This window comes from Polypterus senegalus, chromosome 4, assembly GCF_016835505.1.
Source record: "Polypterus senegalus isolate Bchr_013 chromosome 4, ASM1683550v1, whole genome shotgun sequence".
NCBI classification, from domain to species: Eukaryota; Metazoa; Chordata; class Cladistia; order Polypteriformes; family Polypteridae; genus Polypterus; species Polypterus senegalus.
Window position 1 is genome coordinate 75,177,722 of NC_053157.1, and position 16,376 is coordinate 75,194,097.

The 16,376-nt window shown below is 36.6% G+C and overlaps 1 protein-coding gene across 1 annotated transcript in view; it reads right to left on the reverse strand.

Moving 5' to 3' along the window:
* The window catches only part of LOC120527467 (rho GTPase-activating protein 7-like), a 349,930-nt gene extending 336,201 nt beyond the window's left edge, over window positions 1-13,729 (reverse strand). The window contains exons 1-2 of the mRNA XM_039750907.1: window positions 13,311-13,729; window positions 7,287-8,328 (exon numbers count right to left, since the gene is read on the reverse strand). Of these exons, the coding sequence (XP_039606841.1) occupies window positions 7,287-8,288 (1,002 nt within the window). The 5' untranslated portion in view covers window positions 8,289-8,328; window positions 13,311-13,729. The remainder of the gene's footprint in view (window positions 1-7,286; window positions 8,329-13,310) is intronic.
* Window positions 13,730-16,376: the final 2,647 nt, after the last annotated feature.

Genomic DNA, 16,376 nt, shown 5'->3' on the forward strand with positions numbered 1-16,376 from the left:
ATTCATTGGCATACTGGAAATGGTATATATACCTTTTAATTAAAAATAAATCAAAACATGAAAATCACTTTCCTTATTCTGAAGATCAAATACTAAAAACATTTGAACAGCATTTTACGATCTTGCAAATTTCATAGCTGTCACAGTGTAAGTTTAAAGCATGGTTCTAGTATAGTAAAAAAAAACAAATATCCATCCATCCATCCATCCACCCACCTATCAATTAATTTTCCTGATCTGCGTATGCTGCTACAGGATTATAGGAAAATGTAGTCTATCTGCAAGGTAGGAAATAAGCCCTGATAGCTCATAAACTCATCACAGGGCACATATCCATACTTATTGACACTAGAAGAAACTGGAATAGTTGGATAAAAGTCATGTGAATATGAAATGCCCATAGAAAACATGTAGACTGAGAATAGACTGGTGGGTATTACAGCATTGTTCATCCAGTACATAAATAACAAAACAAATTAATTTAAAGACATTGTGCATCCAATACATAAATAACAAGACAAATTAATTTAGTTTTTTAATTAACCATGATTAAAATACTAAGCACAGTCCTTTTCAGAACATGTTTCCCTATTTTGAAATACTTTATACCTTCTATAGAAATCTTTCTTCTATTTAGGTATCCTCAGCAGCTTTCACCTACTCACCACTAAAAGATCAACTCAATAAAGTTTGAAAATGTTAATGAATTTTAGCCTAATGTAAGTGCATAGTATGCTACATTGTATATCTGATATACATCAAATTCAAATTCCAATCAGGATGATGCAGTTCTTAGTCTCAAATGCCAGGGATTAGAATACCAAATATGTAGTACACACATGGTCTGTGTGAACTAAAAGCCATTAGGACAACAGCACATGCTCCTGTTATGCATGGCAGACAAAGTTGTCTATTACTGGCATAACAAGCTAAAGAGGTCAAGTCTACCCAAAACATCGTTTTAGTAAAATCTCTTAATGGAGTCACTTCTCCACTATGTCTTTCTCATGATCACATGTTACAGGAAGGATTCTCTCCTTCCTATCACATATATGACAATATTGCAGTGTTCCAGTATTATTAATGTCTTGCCTTTCATTTTGTGCACTGATGGATTTTTAGTAGACACTAGCCACGTGTTAAAAATGCATACACACTTACAGTATTCTAAAATACATTATAGGCTTTTCTATTGTCATTCTTTCATTTCCTACACCCAGTTATTCTAATCAGAAGTCAGTGAAGACTGGGGCCTTTGCTGGAAGCATTATGTACTTAGAAGAACCAGGTCTAACTGAAGCACCAGCACATCACAAGGAACACCAACTCTCATATTAAGACTCACATAGCTGAGTTAATCAAACAGTTTTACACAACTGAAAACAAACCAGAAAACCTAGAGAAATCCTCAAGGAGACTCTGCACAGTCCATGTTTAGTCCAAGATTTGAAGGGTGAGCTCTGCTGAGAAGGAGGAACCGACCATAGTAGTAGTGTTACACTTAATTTAAGGTTTATTTTTATATATGGTGGTTCAGGGGTTATCTGTGTTGAGTTTGCATCCAATGCCTGCTTGATTTATTTGTGATGTTTGGATGTTCTCCATGTATCTGCATGCCTTTTCTCTGGGTGTTTGTTATTCCTATCTACATCCTCAAAAACATGAAAAAGTTGATCAACTGACTTTTTACTTAAACTGCATTTACTAGTAAAAGAGAGATAGAGGAAACTGCACATACCAAAGGGAAATTAAGCATTGAAATAATATAGCCAATTATATGACCTTTTTCCTATTACTGGACAAAATCAAAAAGAACAAAACAAAACTGTAATGTGTCTTGCTGATCCTAAATAGAATGGTGCCTACAATCTTAAAAACTGCAAGCTTCTGCCCTGAATTATAATAAATATAAAATGCAAAGATATCACTGTTGGTTGAAAATATTTCAACAATGATTAAAGTGCATTAAAACAGATTTGCAAGGGTTTTCTATGGATACTTCACTTATACACCTCCATATACACAGCAGTATACTGTTGTACCATGTTAGCCATTGATTGATACAGTAGAAAGTAGGGTAAAATGACACCTTTTATTGGCTAACTAAATAGATTACAAATGCAAGCTTTCGAGGCAGCTAAGGCCCCTTCATCAGCCAAGGCGTAACAAAGAAACTCAAAAATACTATTGATTCAGCAAAGTGATTTTTTTTCTTTCATCTTAACAACCTTTTGTTCAAATGTTAGCAAAATTAATAAACCTTAGATGAATTAACCCTGAAAGAAGAGAACAATCTTCTTCTTCTCCTTTCGGTTGCTCCCATTAGTGGTTGCCACAGCGGATCATCTTCTTCCATATCTTTCTGTCCTCTGCATCTTGTTCTGTTACACCCATCACCTGCATGTCGACTCTCACCACATCCATAAAACTTCGCTTAGGCCTTCCTCTTTTCCTCTTCCCTGGCAGTTCTATCCTTAGCATCCTACTCCCACTATACCCAGCATCTCTCCTCTGCACATGTCCAAACCAACGCAATCTCGTCTCTATGACTTTGTCTTCCAACCATCCAACTTGAGCTGACTCTCTAATGTATTCATTTCTAATCCTATCCATCCTTGTCACACCCAATGCAAATCTTAGCATCTTTATCTGTGCCACCTCCAGCTCTGTCTCCTGCTTTCTGGTCAGTGGCACCATCTCAAGCTCATACACCATAGCTGGCCTCACTACGGTCCTGTAGAGCTTCCCTTTCACTCTTGCTGATACCCGTCTATCACAAATGACTCCTGACACTCTTCTCCACCCATTCCACCCTGCCTGCACTCTCTTTTTCACCTCTCTTCCACAATCCCCATTACCATGTGCTGTTGATCCCAAGTATTGAAACTCATCCACCTTTGCCAACTCTACTCCCTGCATCCTCACCATTCCACTGACCTCCCTCTCATTTACACACATGTATTCTGTCTTGTTCCTACTGACCTTCATTCCTTTCCTCTCTACAGCATATGTCCACCTCTCCAGGGTCTCCTCAACCTGGTCCCTACTATCGCTACAGATCACAATGTCATCAGCAAACATCATAGCCCACAGGGACTCCTGTCTAATCTCGTCTGTCAACCTGTCCATCACCATTGCAAATAAGAAAGGGCTCAGAGCCGATCCCTGATGTAATCCCACCTCTAATTTGAATGCATCCCTCACTCCTACTGCAGACCTCACCACTGTCGCACGTCCCTCATACATATCCTGTACAACTCTTACATACTTCTCTGCCACTCCCGACTTCCTCATACAATACCACAGTTCCTCTCGAGGCACCCTGTCATATGCTTACTCCGGGTCCACAAAGTGGACAAAGTGCAACTCCTTCTCGCCTTCTCTAAACTTCTCCATCAACATCCTCAGAGCAAACATTGCATCTGTTGTGCTCTTTCTTGGCATGAAACCATACTGCTGCTTACTAATCATCACTTCACTTCTTAACCTAGCTTCCACTACTCTTTCCCATAACTTAATGCTGTGGCTCATCAATTTTATTCCCTTGTAGTTACTGCAGCCCTGCACATCCCCCTTATTCTTAAATATCGGCACCAGTACACTTCTTCTCCACTCCTCAGGCATCCTCTCACTTTCCAAGATTCTATTAAACATCTGGTTAAAAACTCCACTGCCATCTTTACTAGACGCCTTCATGCTTCCACAAGTATGTCATCTGGACCAATGGCCTTTCCATTTTTCATCCTCTTCAAAGCCGTCCTTACTTCCTCCTTGCTAATCCGTTGCACTTCCTGATTCACTATCTCCACATCATCCAACTTCATCTCTCTCTCGTTCTCTTCATTCATCAGCCTCTCAAAGTACTCTTTCCATCTGCTCAACACACACTCCTTGCTTGTGAGTATGTTTCCATCTTTATCCTTTATAACCCTACAGTGCTGTAGCCTTTCCCAGGTCGGTCCCTCTGTCTAGCAAATCGGTACAGGTACTTTTCTCCCTCCTTAGTGTCCAACCTGTCATACAACTCATCATACGCCTTTTCTTTAGCCTTCACCACCTCTGTCTTCACCTTGCACCTTGTACTCTTGTCTACTTTCTGCATCTCTCTGACTTTCCCACTTCTTCTTTGCCATCCTCTTCCTCTGCATACTCTCCTGTATTTCCTCATTCCATCACCAGGTTTCCTTTTCCTCCTTCCTCTTTCCAGATGTCAAGCCAAGCACCCTTCTTGCTGTCACCCATACTACAATCTCCTTCAGATCAACTCTTCTGCATAGGATGTAATCTTCCTCCACTCGTAACGTAACACTATGTTCCTCCCTCTTCTTAAAATACATATTCACCACAGCCATGTCCATCCTTTTGGCAAAATCCACTATCCTCTGATCTTTTTCATTCCTCTCCTTGACACCATACCCACCCATCACCTCCTCGTCTCCACTGTTCCCTTCACCAACATGCCCATTGAAATCCGCTCCAATCACCACTTTCTGTCCCTTAGGTACACTGTTCATTACTTTATCCAATTCACTCCAAAAATCTTCTTTATCACCCATTGCACACCCAACTTGTAGTGCATATGCACTAACAACATTCATCATCACACCTCCAATTTTCAGCTTCATAATCATTACTCTGCCTGACACTCTTTTCACCTCCAAAACACTCTTAAAATACTGTTCCTTCAGAATAACTCCTACCCCATGATAGAACAATTTGAATCCACCTCCAATCTACCTGGCCTTACTCCCCTTCCATTTAGTCTCTTGCATGCACAATATATCAACCTTCCTTCTCTTCATCATATCTGCTAATTCTTTCCCCTTACCAGTCATACTGCCAACATCCAAAGTTCCTACCCTCAGTTCCACTCTCTTTACTTTCTTCCTCTCCTACTGCCTCCGGACACGTCTCCCCCCTCTTCTTCTCTTTCTTTGGCCAATTAATAATGAACTAATACAATGTAGAGATAAGATAACCATCACTAGTAAAAGTCCTGTAAGGTTTTTTTGAAGTGCAATGTCTGTATGTATTGCAGTATACCATATGGGACTGGAAAACTTCTATATAAAATAAAGATTGACCTTTAATTTAATGTGATAACTTTTGCCACAAAAGGAAGCACACTTTAACAGTAATGGTCACAATATAAAGGATCTGAGGGTTACTGTGCTTATGGGTAATTTCAAGACCCAACAGAAGTGGAGGGAATGGGAATACAAACTTATGCTTAAATTTAAGACTCTGCAAAATGGTCTGAATAGAGACAAGAGTTTTATGACCAGATATGTGGACTAACAGACGGATTGACCAGCTGACTACATCAGAGGCCTATCTTACAGACAATGCACTTCAAAAATAAACCTTACAAGACTTTCTCTAGTAATGGTTCTCTTATTAGAGAAAAGCCAAGCAAAATGACACCTTTTATTAAGGTTTATCAATTTTGCTAACATTTGAACCAAAAAAATTGTTAAGAAGAAAAAAAATCACTTTGCTGTCCCAATATAAGCTAGAATATTTTTCAGTCACTTTGTTACACCTTGCCTGATGAAGGGGCCTTAGCTGTCTCAAAAGCTTGAATTTGTAATCTATTTAGTTAGACATTTTTTCACCTGGTTGTATTTGGAGGTGAAAGTAGGGTGAAATTACACCTTTTATTGGCTGAGTATGAGTGACTGCAGGTGCATTGAAGAATATGCCCTGAATGGGCCTTGTGTCCCAGAGATGCATGATTTTGTTAGGATGAGTTTCAGCTTTCCACAACCCAGTGGTGGGAAAATTGGATTCAGGAAATCCACTGATTAAATCCATAGCTCACTAATGTTAATATTAATCACTCTTACAGAAAGTACAAAAGTGGCTGAAGAGTAGTCTTTAAGTTTTAAACAAATTAGTTGTCAATCAACCACAATATTAAAACCACTGACAGGTGATTGTCTTGATACAATGCACTTGTCAAGGGGTGAGATATATTAGGCAGCAAGCGAACAGTCATTTCTTGAAGGTGATATGTTAGAAGCAGGAAAAATGGTCAAGCGTAAAGACCTGAGCGACTAAATTGTGATGGCTAGATGATTTGGTCAGAGCATCTCTAAAATGGCAGGTCTTGTAGGGTGTTCCCAGTATGCAGTGGTTAGTACCTACCAAAAGTAAGGAAGAGCAACACATGAACCGGATACAGGGTCATGGGTACCCAAGGTTCATTGATGCAATTGAGGAGAGAAGACTAGCTTATCTGGATTGAGCCCACAGAGGAGCTACAGTAGCACAAATTGCTGATAAACGTATTGCTGGCCATGACAGAAAAGTATGAGAACACACAGTGCATTGCAGCTTGCAGTGTATGGAGCTGCATAGACACAGACCAGTCAGAGTACCCATGCTGACCCCAACCACCTGTGAAAGTGCCTAAAATAGGTATGTGAGCTTTAGAACTGAACTATGTAGCAATGTCAGAAGTTGACCTGGTCTGATGAGTCACTTGTGGAAAAGATGGCACAATGGGAAGAAGGTGAGTCGGCCGAGGCAGTGTGATTCTCTGGGCAATGTCCTGTTTTATTGGAAAAGCTTGGGTCCTGGCATTCATATTGATGTTGCTTTGACATGTATCACCTATCTACAGATTGTTGCAGACCTCATACACCCTTTTATGACAATGGTATTCCCTGATGCCACTGACCTCTTTCAGTAGGATTAATGCACCCTGTTGCACTACGAAAATTGAGCTGGAAGGGTTTGAGGAACATGACAAAGAGTTCAAGGTGTTGACATGGCCTTCAAATTCCCCAGGTCTCGATCCAATCGATTATTTGTGGAATTTGCTGGACAAATAAGTCCAATCCATAGAGGACCCACCTCACCAGTTACATTTCTTAAAGAATCTGCTGCTAACATCTTGGTACCAGATACCACACAACACCTTCAGAGGTCTTGTTGAGTCCATACCTTGACAAGTCAGAGGTTTTTATGTGAAACAAGGTGGACGAGGAGGTTTTAATGTTGCAGCTGATCGATATATGATTCACATTAAATGATATGTTTCTTATATTTAAAAAAGAATTATAAAATATTCTTGAACAATTCAACCATAAATACTAAGTACAGCAATAAAAATGCTCATTATAGACAGGTGAGAATTGTGAACCATATCATTTCATTATAGAATTAAAAATAATGTTAAAATTAATATGATTATAATATTTATATACTGTAAAGGTATACCATTAGGCAGTCATTCAAACACAAAGCATAACAATACTGATATGCATAAAAATAAAACTCACCTTTCTTTTCCGTAGTTTGACAGGGGATTTGTGGACATTTTCATTGTTTATGACTTCATGAAAATTATTTTCCTTTGGGTGCTCATTTAAGACCATAGTACTGCTGTCATTCTGCAAATTTATTTCCAGATCTGAGTGAGGCTTGCTATTTTCTTTAGAGAATAAATCAACTTGTTCCTTGTTCCTCAGACATTCTAAGACTTTGGGCTCATAATCTTTATTTAATGTTCTGCAACAATCACTCTCATCTTCTAATATTTTACATATACTTTCTTTGATGGAATTTTTTTCCAGTGTTTCAGGATCTTTTGCAGTTTCTGTTGTTTCGCAAATTCCATTTGAATAGTCATTGGTGTCTTTTTCCTTTCCGCCATCAGAATTACCATGTATTGTTTTATCCATTATTTGTCTCAAATGATCCTGGTGTCCTATTCCATTTTCCTCATTCCTGTCATTTATTGCCTCCTCCATGATTTGGTGAGAACCAATTCCACTTTCACAGTGTTCCTCATTTTCTACTTTGTTCAAAGTGGCTGAGTCATTTTTAATTACTGCACCATTCAGGGAACTTGCACCCTGACAATCATGCTGATGACCTTCCATGTGTTTCATTTCCTTTATGGTCACATCTGAATTGTCATCAGTATGTGGAACTAATGTTTCTGTGCTGCCATCAAAAGATATAAGGTGTGCATCTTCAGAATGATTAGCATTTTCATCAACTTCTTTAGTCTTCACACTCAGTTTATTGAAAGAATATCGCACAGCAAGTGACTCATCATAGCATTCTGGTAAAGATGCACATCTTTCCCTTCTACCTGCTTTTGCCAAGTCATTTGATCTCATATTGCTTTTTAAGTCATGATTGTAAATTCCATGACAACAAATTAGATCTAAATCATCAAAACTGTATTGTACTCGGGTCCAGGGAGTAACATGTTCTTCCCAGCTTTTCTTTCTAGTAGCCACAGTCTCTTTAACAGACATTTGCATGTATTCCATGGAAAAGTATGAAAGACAAAGCACCAGTGGATGTGGTTCCCTGCAGAATAATTCATAAAATGAAGAAAAAAATTAGATAGATAGCCATATAGATAAACAGCCATCACTGTAGCAAATTCCAATTTCACACTTTTCCAAAGTCACAAGGCTGCTGTGCACTGAGATAATTATCATCACATGGTTCTGATGTTTACATCCTATTCAGTTTCCCCAAAACAAATGAACATCCTCATCGTACCTTCATGTCAAAACTTGGTAAGGGAGTATAGACAAATAATGTACATGAGGCTTTAAAATTGCCTGTAACATGGGCTAGAAATATAAAAAGTATTATACTGCCACAGAAAATGTGTTAATAGCACATTTAAAAAAATAAATATTTAGACTTACCAGGAAAAGCTGCTGCCTATAAATTCCTGATTTATTTCCTTATTGGAAATGCTGGCTTTGCCTTTGAAATGGCAACATTTATCTTGGATTTTTTTCTAACACACAGAAGGTTGGATAGTGCCCCAGGGCCATATACTTTTCAATTTAGACCATGAGACATAAGATATTGCGACAGTCAGCGCTTAGAATTTAAATGCTCTCATGAAAAGAAAATAAGAAATTCTTAGGACAAAACATTTAATGAAGACTTTAGCATTTGTACACACAAATAGATGAGGATGGTTTAACGTTTATAATGTGTTTCACAGAAAACTTACACATTAATAAGAAAATTAAATGTACGACTCCTATGAACCATTGTTTGTGCTAAAAATGTTCCAAATAACCCATCCATTTTGGTTTAGTAATCCATGCTGATTTTTGGCTCCAGGTATCATGCAAACTCAAGTTGTATATATCAGTGAATTAAATCAAAAGATGTTCCTAAATGGCTTTGATTTATGTGGGATTATTACAGCTTGTACCAATAAACTGGCAGACACAGATGTGAAATACAGTAATATGTTATTAATCACTCCTTTATGTGTGCTTAAGGAGTTGGCTATGTTTTTAAAAAACTTTGCAGGCAGAAATAAATTATCTGACAGGAACTGGAAGAGAATGAGTACAGTTATCCACACACACTAACGTATCTTAGAAAGCCCGGTTATATTAATCTCAGAAATAGGAATCCATGAAGTATATGTAAACACGGGAATGATTTAAATTTGCTGATCACCTGTCTGTTAACTCTGTCTTTAGTATGAGTGGTCATCCAGAATCATCCTTCCTTACTTATACAAATTTTATTTCTTTGTTGATGGAATAAATGTGCAATAAGAAATTTGTGGTTTTTTATTCATTTCATATAACAATTGTTAAATTAGACAGTATGGCATAGTGGTTAAGACTTTGGCCTTTAGACAATGAAATTGTAGGTTGAAATCCCACCACTGACACCGTGCAGCTATTTGCAAGTCACTTCACAAATAGCTTTCACTTGAAAAAAACAAAAAGAGATGTAATCAATTGTATCTAAAATGCTTTAAGTTACCTTGGATAAAGGCATCAGCCAGATAAACAAGTGTAAATATATAAAAAATGCAACTCTCTGGCAACCCAGTAAAATAATTATCCAAAAAGATTCTACAGTAGTGTAATGAGTAATGTTCTGCTGCAATACTCATTAACTTTAAAGTAAACAACAAACGTCAAATTAAACGCTACAAATAACACTAGCAAATCAGGTGACAATAATCATAATACCATACCATGCCATTTTCCAAGCCCGTTTAATCATGAGCAGAGTCACAGGGGACTGGAGCAGTAGTGTAGCTTGGGGCGGGCGTAGCTAGAGGCAGGTGGAGGGGGTGGTCCACCCTGGGCGGCACATTTTTGGGGTCGGATTATTGGCCAAAAGGATCAGTACAATTCATGTGTAAGCAGCAGGGTCTGGAAAAATATCACTCATGAAAGAAAAAAGTAAAATTCTCTGATTTTTTTATCCACAAATTCTTCAAAAAATAATTTTCAGACTGTCCTTCTGTGATGGCATTAGTCATAGCTGTTGAGATTTATAAAGCAATAACAAAAATAAACATAAACATTACACCTATAATAATTTCTAGGAAGATAAACAATTAATTTACCATTTATAATTTTGTTTCGTTATCAGTCTGAATGTGTTTTTGCTCTGCACAGAAAACATCCCCATCTATCACTTGTACACTACACTGGTTCTGGTTTTTCGCAGCGTAATTATATTAAACTAATATTTAGAACACAGCTTATCAGTGCATCTATACTATATTCTTGTCTAGTTGATGCTTATAAATAATTATATGTGAAAAACTATTGCTGTTTCCCTATATATGAATAAATCTATGTAAAATGTATCTTAATTTTTCTCTATATGTCATTTTAATTTTCTATTTAAATAGGTTAACATATTCTGCCCTGATCGGCACGAACTCGAGCTACGCCACTGGACTGGAGCCTATCCCAGCGAGCATAGGGCACAAACCAGAAACAACTCCTGGACACGGTGCCAACCCATCACAGGTGATAATAATAATAATTAATTAATTGCCATTTAATTTGCAAATTTTTTTTTTTAAATACACTAACCTTCCTCAGTGCATGCCATAAATACCCTAACTTTCCTTGATGCAGAGTAGTCAGTGGGTGTGCACCTATATATGGAGACACTTCTCAGGTCCCAATATCTGCTTCTTAATCACTCAGGTCTACTGTTGAACAGTTTCTGATAACGCCCCGTTTGAGTGGTATCAAATCTCAGTCCAGACTCTTTTTATGTGTAACTCATGGATGGTTGAACAAGCTATCCACCTCCATTAAAAATTCTGACTCCCTTGGTGTTTTTAAGGAGGAGAGTGTTTTGTTTGGTGAGTTCTTGTCTAACTGATATTAGCTGTTAGGTTTTGTAACCTAGGAATCATAACTAGCCTGTAGTTTTTTCTGAGCTCTTCAGTTATGATGCCCAATTTTGAATCCTTGTCTTGTAACACTTGTTCCCTGTCAACCCTTTAGATTGATGTTTACTCGAGTATTCTGACGTCTTTTGTAAGTTGTTTTGGATAAAAGCGTCTACTAAGTAAATAAATGTTAGTGTAAATGTAAGAATGACACCAATCAAGGAGTAACAATCTGCATTTTGATTTTGAAACCTTTCAGTTTTTGTTTCTCTTTCAAAAGTTAGTTGGAATTCCTAGCACAAATACATTAACAGACAATACAAAAAAATTACTACTGAAACATTTCCTGAAACAAATAAGCAGCTGCCATCTCCTGTTCCTATGTAATTCTGCATTGAATGCACATCAGGCAAGAAGGAAAACAGCTTCTCACAACATGTGGTCTGCAGGTACTACATGGTATCTGTTGTGAAAGGCTTGCTTACCTTAATTCGGAACAAGAGCGGAAATTATTTATCTGCTGTTCATGACATTCTGAGAGCCAACATTGTAGCTGTCAAAATAATATAGCATACATTTCCTTAGAAAGAAGAGCATTCCGTTTTGAAGCCTTTTCTGCAAATGCAGCTGTGAGAAAAGAACTCTTCTTGGAAGGCAACTCAGCTGGGCTGAGTTCTGTCAAGAGTTTTTTCCTGTGACTCCTGTCTACAAACTTCAGACTAATGTTTTGCATGAGGGGGGCCGCATGCTGACCAGACCCACATTGCCGGTTAAGTATTTCCTGCCTTGAAGCAGCATGCTCATGTCGGACTAGGTAGAGCACTCTGAATGTGATTTAAAATAAAAATGTTAAAAGCGTTTGTCCACTGAATAAGATAGTCAAAGGTGTATTAGAAATGGGTCCATCTAAAGTGAAAATGTGAATAAGACCTTATAACCATAACAATGTAAATGGATATCTGTTTAATTGAAAGCGCAATTCAAAAAAAAGAAAATAAAAAAATACATATTTAGCCCAAAGACAATTTTAGTTGAATAGTCAAATGTATTATGGATGTTCTGTACATACTCACTGTATAGGCATATTCACAGATGTAATGATGGTTTATCATTTAAAAACCATATGCTTCAAACCTTACAATTTTCAGAATAGAACTACATTTGATATTTTTTCATTGATATCCACTTATTTGTATATACTCATACATATAAATATATATATATACATTATCCAACCTTTTTTAAGCCAAGTTTGAGTCACGAGTAGCCAGGGAATATCCTAGTAACAAGGAGGGTGCACAGGGTACCAGTCCATTACAAGGTATGTACACAGACACACACTTGCTCAAAATGGGGCTAATTTGGAGTTCCCAGTTAAACTAACTTGCATATCCATAGAGATGTGGGAGCAAAACCAAAGCACCCAGAGGAAAACCCATGAAGACATTGAGAGAACATGTAAACTCCGCAAAGATATTGTGGGATTTGAATTCACAATGCTACAACTGTGAGGGTGAAGCAAAGCATTAACTCCCGCACTATATGCTTAAAACGGAATGTAAGTTAAGACCAATTGTTGGCCTGAAAACTGCTAAATTTTCTCCTGATAATTACTATATCGCCATAAACAATCATGGATCTGCTCACTATTAAACCTGCCCTTTGTAACCCTGAGCCACGGAATCTGTCTATCTATCGATTTAAAATGCTGTATAGCCAGGCAGTACGGAATTTTACTCATTAAGCAAGTTTGAAAACTGGATGGATGTACACATATAGTTTATATGTGTATATGAAATATACAGCACATACATATATGATGATATTGATGCCATTCTTATTAAGCACTTTCACTAAAAAACAATTAAATTACATGAGCAATTACAAGCATATATGTATGTATATGTGTTTATATACATATATGTAAACTGTGAATAAACACTTACACATGGAGTGCATGCAATATCATGTGAACTTACCCTTATGTCTGTATGTCAAATATAATTAGCAAACACAGAATTTATTTTTTGTAGTCAACTTGTAAAACAACAAAACTAACTGGCCATTTACATGCTGTTCTCAGCTAAAAAAGCTGATGTTCAAACCTAAGCTTCAGTCACACGTGTACACTGTATGATAAAGTCAGAATGATACTTACTGCTCATCGAACAGCAAAGCAGAAGATGGGATAGATTCTTTCCACAAACATAAACCTCATCGATTAATTAAAGCAAACCTACTCCATTTACATATCCACATTTCTATATTTTATGGCAGTTGCTGCAGTTACTTTTCCTGTAAAGTCTCCAGAGTTGGACAAATCCAGAACTGTAACAGCCGAAAGACCGTCTCCATCTTGATCATATTAAAATTCTGCTGACACTAACACTTGTAGATGTCGTTTTCTTTCCAGTTTGACAAAGCCTGAATCATATCTTTGGAACAGCCCACATCTTTTACATCCCCTGTTGCTGTTCAGCTTTTCTTAAAGGATCATCTGTTTATATTTTCTGCGTTCTTATGCCTTCGCAGAATGACTTCCTTTCAGTTGCCCTGGGTGTCTCTCAGGCTGGGAACTAAATTTTGGCCATTTGGTTTTGATTATAAGCAGACATGCAGCTTTGCAGAGCTCAGGATATAAGTTAAAGGAGTTCTCCACTTTTGGCAGTAACACTGAAGCTGTTTTAACAGTTGCTTGTAATCCTACAAGCATCCTCGGCAAAACAGACAAAAAAGAAAGGAGCATTCTTGCACCGAGACACATTTACAGACATTCCAAGGGAAAATGCCATTCTAGCAAAAATATAAACATTCCTGGATCAAAATTTTGGCAAAGCAAAGGTAAATGCAAAGCTGACTTTTATAAGGCTTCCTATGGGATGATTTGTTAATTAGCAGTTAAATATTACACTGCAGAGCTGTTTCTTTAAATATCCAGAGATCTCCCATTGTCCTATACCATACCTTTAGTAGTCATGAAGGATTTTATTTTTAAACAACACATTTTTATGAAATAATATCCTATTTGAGTGAAGAAAAAAATAACCATATAAAAAACACAAAGTTTGTTTATAATATTAAAATAATTTATATGCATTTGTCTCATAAGCAGATGATGTGTATTTTCTATTGAAACTCGAAGTTATTTAATTGTCAAAAATGACTTTGTTTTGTAAGAATATAGGAAGAAAAGAAGTATTTAAAGATCATAAAACAAATATTCATTTCAGCCTAAACTGACAGCCCCTTGAAAGTATTCAAAGTGAACAGAGCCAAAAGGATAAGGAAGTTATGAATGAATGGTGCTTTGTCTGTAGGATTTCACACTTTTATCAATTTATTAAATAACACTGTTCAACAGGTTCTATATACTGTTTCAATTCAATATACTCACATATCTAATGCTGCATTTTAGTTTAAATTCTCTCTTTAGTATGAAAAATAACTCAGAATGATCAACAAGTAGCAAAATATTTTGTCTAAAATAAAGGACATGTTTATTTATTTATATTTTGGAATAAGACCTGAAAACTATTAAACAAGTCAAAAATAATAATTAAAAATTAAAAATACAGTACAAAAATGGGAAGTGTATTGATGTTATTAAATATCATAAAGAATTTTTAATACTTCAAGGAAAATTTGCTCATTTATGGCAGGGTGTCCTTTTATGAAGATATTCAGTTGGGGGATGCTTATTTATTATCAGAATGTAGTAACTGGAAGTTGAAGTTCCATTTAACTCAACAGGAATTTTTAAGATGGGTACATTTGTTCATCTGCCACAAAAGAGAACAAATTACAGTATCACTGATTTCACATAATTAATGTCACTACAATGTCCCAGTAACTAATGTTTTATGCCTACGGTATTTTGCTTCATTAAATAAGGATATTCTAAAGGGCAAGCTGTTATAAAGTATATTAATATGTGTTCAATGTCAAAGCATATCGCTGCATTAAACTATATTAAACTATATACAGTAAGTAATACTTTCTGTAATATTTAATGAAACATACAATATCACTTTCAATTTCTGCTGAATACTTAGTAAGATTGCAGAGGACTGGAGCCTATTCTAGCAAGCATAGGGCTTAAGGCAGGAACAATATCCTGGTCAGGGTGCCAGTCCATCGCAAGGTGAATACACACACATACACACACACACACTGGGGTCAGTTTAGCGTCACCTATACATCTAACCTGCAGGTCTTTGAACTGTGGAAGGTAACCCGCTCACAGACGCAAACTCACGTGGACACAGGGGGAACATGGAAACATAACGCAAGGAAAGCTTGGGGTGCAAACCTCAGAGTTCTTTTTGTGAGACAGCAGCGCTTCCACTGTGCTGCCCTTTACTGAAACATTTTCAAGTGAAGAAAATAAGTGAACGACAAAAACTAACTCTGGACAGGATGACAGTAAATTACAGAGTACATTCATTCACACACAAGCTATGGGCCATTTAACCTGAATGGAGAATTTGACTATCTTTAGAAAACTTAAAAAGACACACAAGAACATGCAAGCTCTGCACAGATCACAAGTGTACAATTCTTCAAATAGGTTATAACAAACTCTACATTCAAAGAAAGACTATTATTAAATTTTAAAAAATGAGCAAAATTATGCAATTGGTTTAGCTTTTAATTGTTACGTAATATAATAATTCAGAGGCAGACTGCAGGTTTGAGTCGCTTGATTTATTATTTTTTTTACTTTGTTTGTGCCATTCAGCAAATTACTCTGTTTTGTATCTAGATGCTGGCAAGATATGCTTTGCTACCCTTTAACCCACAATGAACAAAAGCAATTATTAAAAAAAATGGATTAAAGTTAAAAAAAATTGCAAAATCTGTCTAGACGGTTGACTTTTGTTTTAGACAATTTTTAAATGACAGCATGTTCTTCTATGTTATTATTAGTTTTACAATGCATGATATCATAGTACAGCTAAGAAGCGTACAATGTGTTTTTAATACTCGTATAGTCTGCATTTCTATTGTCATTATAAATTTCAGTTTTATTGATACAGTATATTGAAAATTTTAAAAACATGTTTTGTTACAAAAAAATATTATTCAATGCAGCCTACTAATATTTTTGCCTGAGAGCAAGTCATAAGTTAAATAAATTCCATCTTTTTAAGCTTAAAGCACAGAAGTAGCATTAGTGCATGCTAGATTATATAAAATACATATTACAGTGCCAGTAACTTCAGAG